The sequence below is a fragment of the Amblyomma mixtum genome, chromosome 10, assembly GCF_055824585.1.
Source record: "Amblyomma mixtum isolate Tamu chromosome 10, ASM5582458v1, whole genome shotgun sequence".
Lineage (NCBI taxonomy): Eukaryota > Metazoa > Arthropoda > Arachnida > Ixodida > Ixodidae > Amblyomma > Amblyomma mixtum.
In genome coordinates, this window is record NC_143021.1 from 29,527,160 (window position 1) to 29,537,109 (window position 9,950).

A 9,950-nucleotide genomic window follows, 5' to 3' on the forward strand; every position below is an offset into this window, starting at 1 on the left:
CACTATAGCCGGATACCACTCAAGAACGAATTGGCTTTTCCCCGTCATTGGACCCCCTTCCAGCTAATGGCGTTGGCCAATTCTCATGACCCAGCTAGCATGTCAAAGCAGGGAGTGGTACATGAAAGGGTTTAGTCCTTTCCCTCCACGGTCTAAAATAGTACCCTCTGTGCATTGTCATGGTAGCAGGGTCACGAGAATCGGCCGATGCCACTGGAAGGGGGTCCTCCTTTGATGGGGATAAGCCGCCTTGTTCTCGAGTTCTATCCGACAACACATTTCTAAATAGAAAACAATACTGCACATCAGTGCAACAATGAATGAAGAGATGAATTTCAGGAGTATTTTTATGGAATGTTGAAAACTGACAAAAAGAACATGAAAAAGTGCCTTTATACAAAGCTGTGCATGGCAGTAGGCACAGCATGCTAGAAGCACGGGAGGCACATGGGTACTACCCTATTGAAAATATTGAGCGTGAATTCTGCGTGCCTATCTTTGCGTGTTTATTGCCACGCAAAATGCGACGATTGAACGAGGTCGCAGAACGCGAGACATATTTCACATAATTTGCGCAAGCTGAGCAAGCTCGCAAACGCGAGACATCTCTCACGTAAGTGCGCAAGCCACGTAAGGCTCGTACAGCAGGAGACATCCTCACGTAATATGCGCAAGCCGGGTGAGGCTTCCAGAATGTCCGAGAGCCAAGGGTGAGTCCCAGAATGTTCAAGAGCCGAGTCTGGCTCACAGAGCACTAGACAGTGTCTAATGGAGTTACCATCATGATGCCGATAATACCTTGCATGGCTGCAAGGCTCCTACATCACTGCTCAACACGGTACGCTAATGTACTGCATTAAGGCCTCCTCATCTGTCTGTCACTGCCTCATTCAGCATGCATGTTGTGAGATAACAAGCTTTGCAGAAACGGTGCTTCGTGGGATGGTTCTCATGTGTGTAGCATGCTTGCAAAAGGACATAGATAAGGTCACCTTAACTGGCTTTATTAATGCCACATCCCTCATGATGGGTGCCACACAGTGGCTAAACAATTTCTTCAGTTTCTCCAAGTCCAGCAGGTTGGCGTCTTGATACAGGTTCTCACTATGCAGCACCTGCAAAAAGGTAGGAGTATATGCAAAAAAATTCAGTTAATCTGTTTTCTGGAAATTCCAGAAAAGGGCACAAGTACTTCTTCCATTAATGAACTAATGATGATTTCGAAAAGTTTCAGGTTTGAAATACAGACACTGGAAAACCCGACTCAAGCACGCAGACTGCTCAGCATCAAACCTGCACAAAATCTAATAACCGTGTCACACAGGCATTTTGAAGGCTTTCAAATGGCTATTAACTCAGTGGCACTTGAATACAGCTAAATGGGCATTCCCAATAGCCACTGAGTCCCTAGAACAGTGTGGACATCTATTAAGATTTTGAAGGCTTTTCAGTGGTAGAAATTTGCACTCAGACATGGAGCACTCGCAACTATACACGAAGGAATAAAATCAAAGCAATTTAATCGCTCAAAGAATACTCAACATGAAATGTACAACTTATTTCACTAAAAAAAAAGAAGGCTAGCCACAAAACACTGCAGCAAGCATATTATCACTGTTGCCAATAGCACAAAAACAATGAATACCACCTTTTCAAAACTGTGTGAGCGCTACAACAGCTTCCCAGCAAAATTATCAACTGTGACAGTGGCGCCACAGCAGCTTGGTGCCAGATGATGAAATATCTCTACGGCGATCAAGTATTCTGTGTAGCAGTGGCATAACTCCCGAGTTGAAGTGCAAATCTCGAAGCTCAATCTCCCACCTCAACTGTTATCTTTAAATACATATTTAAATTCATTGGAGCGTGCTGCAGAAGTAGGTGGTCAGATCATTCGAGAGGATATCTGCAAGCTATCTCAGGAGACGAAAGATCTGATGAAGAAACGCCAAAGCATGAGGACGTCTAACTTCAGAGATAGAATAGAACTAGGAGATCTATCGAAGTTATTTATAAGTGCAAGGTAGCCAACATAAGAAAGTTTGACATGGAGAAAACCTAGCATGCTCTAAAGCATGGAGGTAGCCTAAAATCAGTGAAGAGAAAACTAATCACAAGTAAAAACCAGATGTATGCGCTAAAAGACAAAGAGGGCAATGTCATAAGCAATATAGATAAGATAGTTAAAGTAGCCGAAGAGTTCTGCACAAATCTCTACAGTAGTGAATGTAATCAGAATGTTACGGAGAGAGGCAGTAGAGCATAGCAATGGGACATCCCGCCAGTAACGAGGGAGGAAGTAAAGAAAGCCTCAGGAGCAATGCAAAGGGGCAAAGCAGCTGGTGAGGATCAGGTAACAGCAGATTTGTTGAAGGACGGAGGAGAGATTGTGCTAGAGAAACTAGCCACCCTGTACACGCTTGCCTCGTGACCACGAGCGTATCAGGAGCTTGGAAGAATGCGAACATTATTTTAATTCATAAGAAAGAAGATGTCAAGGACTTGAAGATTTACAGACCGATCAGCTTACTATCGATTGCCTACAAGGTATTTACTAAGGTAATCACTAATAGAGTCAGGACAACCTTCGAATTCAATCAACCAAATGATCAGGCAGGCTTTCGTAAAGGATACTCAACAAGAGACCACATTCATGCAATCAATCAGGTGATAGAGAAATGGGCAGAATATAACCAACCCCAATTATAGCCTTCATTGACTACCAGACAGCAATTGACTCGGTGGAACCACAGTTGCCATGCAGGCATTGTGGAATCAGGGTGTAGAAGAGTGTTATGTGAAAATATTGGAAGATATTTATAACGACTGCACAGCTACCATAGTTCTCCATAAGGTCAGCAATAAAATTCCTCTATATTCCGAGTTTTCTAACACCACCATCATTTTTTGGCACCGTGACCATATCATACAAGAATGTGAGACCTACTGCATACCTAAAGAAAATATGTGTGTAAGCCAAGCATCAGCCGTTGTATGCAATAAGAAGTCTAAGTGAAAAAGATTCGATGTAAATTAGAGAAAGCCTTGCCATTTTTGTACTTCTGCTTCTATGACTGCTTGCTGGATTTTTTTCTTTAGTTGGAAGCATTCTTCCATCCCTTATCTCTATGCACTATTCCTCTGCCAAATGACTGAGTAACCCAAATAGCAATTCCTAAGTAGGGAGGGGGCCTTCCACAGTGACCACACAGGGGCCTTCAAGTTCTTGCAGCAATCAAAACATCCCTTTGTAACACTGGCCTTGAATGCACCACTATACTTTTGTGGCAGGCCAAATACTTATACAATTTATGTTTTAAAACCACACAGAAATCCACAACTGCCATTATGAAAACAACCTACGAATGTAACCATAAGCGTACCTGGCCAGCATGATCAGCATGGAAAGGCGCCCAGCTTGTGTGCAGCTCCTAAAATGAAAGCAAATTCACATGATTAATTGCAATTTCCACAGAGACATTCTTGAAAAATCATGTTTTTGCACCACTCAGCCTCAAGCCTGCCTTCTTGCTCCTGCAGCAATGAGGCAAATCTGAGCACAGCTTGGGGTGAGCTGGTGGTATCACATTACGCACCTGACACTACATGCATCAATCCATTTGTATGATTGAATTTCAGAATGGCGAAAAAGACACACACACAGGAAAAAATGGTGGGTGGATGAGATTAAGAAGTTTGTGGGGATACAGTGGCCGCAAGTGGCAAAGGACAGGGTTAATTGGAGAGACATGGGAGAGGCCTTTGCCCTGCAGTGGGTGTAGTCAGGCTGCTGCTGCTGCTGCTGCTGATGATGATGATCACAGCCTGAGCACACCTACAAAGTAAAACTGTGATCTCGACCCAGCAGCACTTTACTGTGTTGAAAGAGAACAGGTGCAATTGAATTACTGCATTACCTTGTTATTATAATTAAAAAGTACAGGGCTCTAAGGACTTCCTAATTTACATCGAAACGAATGGGTTACAGTGAACTTTCACGGATTACACTAACAGGCACTTAAAATCCAACACAGCTGCCCAAGAGAATATAGGCAGCCGCGCTAGCCTTCTTTTGCGCTATGCTACCTGATACCAGATTAAAATTCCAGAGCAATTTACTCATACTCTAGCACTGGGATACGTTATGCCCCAGACTGATGCAGCTGTCTTACTAAAGGCAGAGAAGCTTTCAGTGTGGGTCATGTGTGCTGTGGCGTGAACACATGCACAGCATCGCCTGCTACCATTCAAGTCCTCTGTGTACACAAATGCAGGTGCAATAGAAAACCCACATCACAAATTTGGCTAGTCTGGTCGGCCAAGCATGGGCCAGCTGATAGCACGAAGCAGCAGGTGCGACACATACCATCATCATCAGCCTGACTAGGCCCACTGCAGGGCAAAGGACTCACCCATGTCTCCACATTAACCCTGTCCTTTGCTAGGTGTGGCCACCATATCCCCGCAAACTTCTTAATCTCATCCGCCCATCTAACTTTCTGCCGCCCCCTGGTACGCTTGACTTCTCTTGGAATCCACTCCATTACCCTTAAGGACCAGCGGTTATGTTGTCTTCCCATTACAAGCCCCGCACAGGCCCGTTTCTTCCTCTTAATTTCAAGTAGCATGTTATTAACCCGCGTTTGTTCCCTCACCCACTCCGCCCCCTTTTGGTCTCTTAATGTTAGACTTATCATTTTTCTTTCCATAGCTCACTTTGCTGTCCTTATCGTTTGGCACGTGTTTTTTTCTTTGTAATAAGGCATAAAGTATTATACACGGATTACCACATGGCATCCTCCTATGACCGCTAAATAATTTATAATCAAATTTCTTTCTCCTGCTGTATTTGTTTCGGTTTCAACAGCTGAATGATGGCTGTGACGTCAAAGCGAGGTTATTGGTCACGTGAGGCATGAAAAACTGCAATACAATTGGTACTTCTGGCTCTTAAGGAATGCTGGCGTCAGCGCTGTAGCAAATTAAAATGACGAAGCAGCGATTATAAGTGCAGTTTTCCCACGCCTCACATGACCTATAACCTCTCTTTGATGTCATAGCCATAGTCAAATTGTTCACCGAAACAGGATGGCAGAAAAAGTTGATTATAAATTATTTAGCGGTCTCACGCGAATACCAGATGGTGATTCATGCATAGTAGTGTCTTCCGCACCATTATAGAGAAGAAAACATGCCACCAAGATTAGGTGTCTATACTCTTTTAAGCTGAACTTTCTTCATTAGCCTCCAAGTTTCTGTCCCAAAAGTGAGAAACATGCAGGCTAAAGAAAAGATTTCAGCTTAAGTACCAAAGTGGCTCTAATTACACGATGAAGCGGAAAAACTCTTGACACTTGAACAGAGAACAAATAGGAATTCCAACAAAATTTTAGATTCTTGTAAGGCTATCAAGCATTTCTGAATATTGTAAACTGCACTTTCACACATACAGTACGCATGTATGCCAAGCTCACATTCAATAGCTCTGTTTACCGGCTGTAATTATCACGGTCTGAGCTCAGTTACAGATTTAAAACCAGCCAAAAGATGCAACACAGGAAAAGAGAAGAAAACAGGTTGGACTATCAATTGAATTTTTTGTGAAGGAAAAGAAGGCTCGCATGAAGATGCGCCACACATGACCCACACCAGCGAAAGGCAGGACAACAAATAACTGTCACTGATATACAAGCACGTCATCTAAAAGAGAAAATTCTTTCCGTTGAAGATTGACTAATGGCTTCGCTACTCATACAACCGTTGCCTTGGAGATATGCATCAAATACCTTACAGATTTGTTTACCACTTCTATACACCACTGAAGTGTCACAGAAATCAGGCGTACACACTGATGGGTCATCTTATGATTTACACTCACGACATTGGCACTGTAGTGCCAGATTAGAAGCTGCCTTCCCCCTAACAAGTTAGTGATCAATCAGGAACACATTAAAGACACCTGCACATATCCCTGAAGTAGTTTCTTGCACAAGCTAGCGGAATGTGATAAACCACTTCCTGCAAGTCCTGAACCTAGTTTTATGGGATACCATACTGCTATCCCGGTTTTAACAGCAGCGCAAAGGCCATCAACACAATGATTGGCGCAAAAATTACATTTAAAAATTTTCCCGCCACTCGATTTGAACTCATGAAGTCTACACAAAGGACTCCATGATAACCGTTCTGAGGTGAATGGCAGTTCAGCCTAGCCTCTGGAATCTGTGCCAAAAAAAAACGGAGTCAGCGCATCGCAATTTACTTCCGAAATCAGCCGGTGCTGATGAAAATTGTATGTTTTGCTTTCTCTGGCTTATAAAGCTCCACTTTCAGAAAAAGTGTCGTCTTTGTGGTTAGGATGCAGAACTTCATCATCACAGGTAAACTTCAGCTTGCCATCAGTGTCCCTTTAATGCCTCAAAGTTGAACAATAGCTCCATTCATAGAGGAGGGCTGTGCATAAATTTCGACCACCAAAGATTCTTTAACATGCACTGACATTGCATAACACACGAGCAAATATGCATTTTCTCCTTGTCGAAACGAAGCCACCACAATTCAATCCCGCGTCTTTGGGCTCAGTAGCCGAACACCAATGCAGTAGGCCACAGCAGCAGGTGAAAAACAAAAGAGAGCCCTTAATAGGCAACCTAACTTGCGAAAATCAACATAACGAGGGGTCACACAAGTAGCAGTGGACTAGGAAAATAAAAGCTACTTGTGTCGGAAGATGTCTTCAGTGCTTACCTCAAAAGCCTGCTTGCTTGCTGGGCATCCTAGCACCAAGTGAAAGGCTGGCACAGCCATACTGGAGAGCTTGGAAGAGGCATTGCTGGTAAAGCTATGTGGAGATTGCTGCAAGGTAAAAAGACACATTTAACAGCAGCACAGTGCAAAAAATGGACTAGAATCAAGCATGTAAGGCAAAGTGCAAGGTACAAAAAGGAGCCGGTCGCAGAATGGAACACAACTGTTTAACCACATTTCGAAGTGGGCCAGGCAACAAGAAATTCATAACCACGGCAGTCATTCACAACCTAGCCTCAGACGAGACATCACTTGCATATCGATATCCAGCATCGTTTCTACAATACATGCCACCATTCAAAAGAACAGACCACAGCAGAACGATATTTTCAGTAGAAGGCTGGTTTGCTTCAAATTCTGCATGCGTCCCTCAATTTGAAATCTGGCATGATTAGCACTGATTTCACATTCTCACAGGTATGATGAATTAATAGTGTCAATTGCAGAAAAACCACACTTTTTCCTTTAACATCAAATAAGGTATTGGAGAGGTACCTCAGCATATTTAAGTCAAAGTCAGATTTATTTGCGCCATTGGTTATAATCATGAAACAATCAAGTTTATTCTTCGTACCTATTAAAGGCTCAATTACCCTTAAATTTCACTGCAACTTCGGGATTTAGGGCAAATGGAGCTAGGGCACCTGTGTGCATTTTGCAGTTGTTTGTACCATTTCAGCTCCGAGCCAAAGTATGAAAAAGCGAATGCCAAAATAGAAGCGGAAAACTTCAGAGCAATTTGTTTTTATCTTACCGTTCTGCTATTCAAGGCTCGACTATAAGTACGAACGCAGCTGGATCATATGCAGCTTCGTACCTTAAATACACAATTTATAAAAGTACAAGTGAAATACAAGTGAAAGAGGAGGAAGCTCAATCCTAACGCATACAGCTGAATCGCAGTCTACGTAGTTAAACTGCTCGAGCGCTGTTACTTCAATTACAGCGTAACATGCGGCGAGAATGTAAAGCCCGGGCCGAAGAACTATTGGTGGGCACATATTCCATTCTCGGCGAGAGATGAATGGCAGTACGGCGGCAGTACGGCGCCGATATCGTGCACCCCGCGATCGGATCAGCTGTGCATATTTGCATGGCATACTGACCATGACCGTGTGACCACTGACACTACACGCGCATTCATGCCCGTGTGCCGCCAGCAAACAACCTTTCAGCGCTGCGTGCTGCCGCGATAGGCACTGCGTCTTCGCGTCTCTGTACTAGCTGTGTTGACGTGGCCAGTTGTGCGCAAAGGCTTTGAAATAATGAACAGGTTCGAAGAAAATTAACTTACCCCCAAGATGCGAGATGTCACCCGGGTAGTGGTCTCCCACCAGCTGCTGCGCCATGGAGGAAATGAGCCCCACCGTCAGCATAGCGTTTCCAGTGAAGGCGCGCAAAGGACGACGCGCTATCCGTCGAGCCCGCTGAGCCAGCTATAAACACAGGTTTACTCAGCACCTTACCACGTTTTCGTACATCGCACCAGCGAATTTCACTGCTGTCGGCACATCACATATCGGAAGAGTGACAAATGCTCATTCCAGCGATGGTTCATGCCCTCGGCACCACAAAGGACCACGACAAACGTAGTAACGCTGACCGCCATGCTGTCCCTCCCCAGACGCTGCGTTCGTTGGCTAGCGCTTCGGCCAGTTCCGGCTTCCTTCGGCCCGTTTAGAAAGGCATCGCCTCCAGGCATTCCTCCAGGTCGTCTCTTTCGGGCTCTATGCTTTTGGGCAGTGCGATAGCAAAGGACTAAAACCAAATGAAACTTCTGTTACAAAAATAATTAAGTTCTTGTGCACATATTAGCATTAAAAACTTGAGAAATTTGTGACGCATGGACGCATTAATATGCGTGTCGGTACATTCGTGCGTGCGTGCGTGCGTGCGTGAGTGGGCATGGTCTAGCGCGTCAAATCCAAAGCCTATCCGACATGCTGCATGGTTTCTGAGATCACCGCCGTGAGCTTCGCTTGTTTTCTCGTGCTGCTGCTGGGCGGTCTTGCGCGCCGCTGTTACTGTGCTGGAATCGCAAAAGAAGAAGGATTACCGGTGTGTGCTGCCGGTGGGCGCGCTCTCATCCAAGAGTAGTAGCAGCTCCCAATTAAGCGATCCGTCGGGGCATATGTGTTATGGATGTCTGGTCGACAACGATAATGAGGTCAGCAGTGCGGTGCCGTCGTTTGATGAGTCGCACCTTTCGGCCTATTGCACTGCTAACTTCGTTGCAAAAATGCCTGGCTCATAAGCAGCGACAGTGGCCATTGTTTCTGGTGTGTTTCGATTACAAGACGGCGCCCTTCTACAGTGTGGCTTCCTTGGAAACTTATTCGGCGGTGCGCCTGCAACGCCTATCGCTGTCAGCTCAAACTGACCGCCTGCGAGCGCTGCCTTCTTTTGCGATGTGAACGGTGACGAGACACTTACTGCCTGTGGCCGGAGCTTATAGCAAAAGCGAAGAGTGTTTTGTGTGAAGGTTTGACGAAGTGCGTGTGTCAGCTGGACCCTTAGCAAGTCATACGAGATGCGACATGCAAAAGTGGTCCACCAGTCGCTTCAGCAGAAAGGAGTGCGGATGTTTTTTACGTTACTTCAATCGAGAACTGCCCATGCAAATATTTCAACTCGTCTCTTTCCTAAACAGCATAGTAAAGAAGCTAAAGCAACAAAACTGCTGTTTCCATGCTGTATATTGATTCCGCACTCGTGCTAGAGGTGGGAAATATGTAGCAGTTATTGGCGGAGTTACAGCCTATGAAGCACATGCAGCTTCATGTAATTGCAGGTTAGGATATGCGCCTTACATGGTATTGACTTTGTAACCAGACATAGCCATCTGTCAACTAAAAGAAATGTTCTTGCTATAGGATTCTGCAGCATTATGTATGCTTCTGGACACTGAATACCGGGTGCGTCACCTCTCTTGAAAGCACTCAGATTTGTGTACTTATCAGTACGTTTGAGATGAGAAAATTTTATCAGCTTCTTTTCTTTATTTTATAATTAGCTACACAGCATGTCGCAAAAAAAAATGTTTTAAGGAAAAGTATTTCAGTTTAGAGTAGAACAGTTCAACAAAGTTGTTTTGAACATTCTGGTAACTTCAAGATGGTATCTGATGGTTGCATACAGACGCG

General features: G+C 44.5%; 1 protein-coding gene across 2 annotated transcripts; it reads right to left on the reverse strand.

The window, feature by feature from the left end:
• Positions 1-450: 450 nt before the first annotated feature.
• LOC149325481 (uncharacterized) lies at positions 451-8,570 on the reverse strand. Of its 2 annotated transcripts, XM_089562773.1 has the most exons (4): positions 8,102-8,570; positions 6,748-6,855; positions 3,384-3,431; positions 451-1,115 (listed from the first exon to the last, which is right to left on the reverse strand). In XM_089562773.1, the coding sequence occupies exons 2-4, from the start codon at positions 6,805-6,807 to the stop codon at positions 891-893; spliced, it is 333 nt and encodes a 110-aa protein (XP_089418899.1). In that variant the 5' UTR covers positions 6,808-6,855; positions 8,102-8,570; the 3' UTR covers positions 451-890. The 2 variants fall into 2 exon arrangements, with proteins under 2 accessions (XP_089418899.1, XP_089418898.1); XM_089562772.1 differs by lacking the exon at positions 8,102-8,570 and having other exon boundaries at positions 6,748-8,086.
• Positions 8,571-9,950: the final 1,380 nt, after the last annotated feature.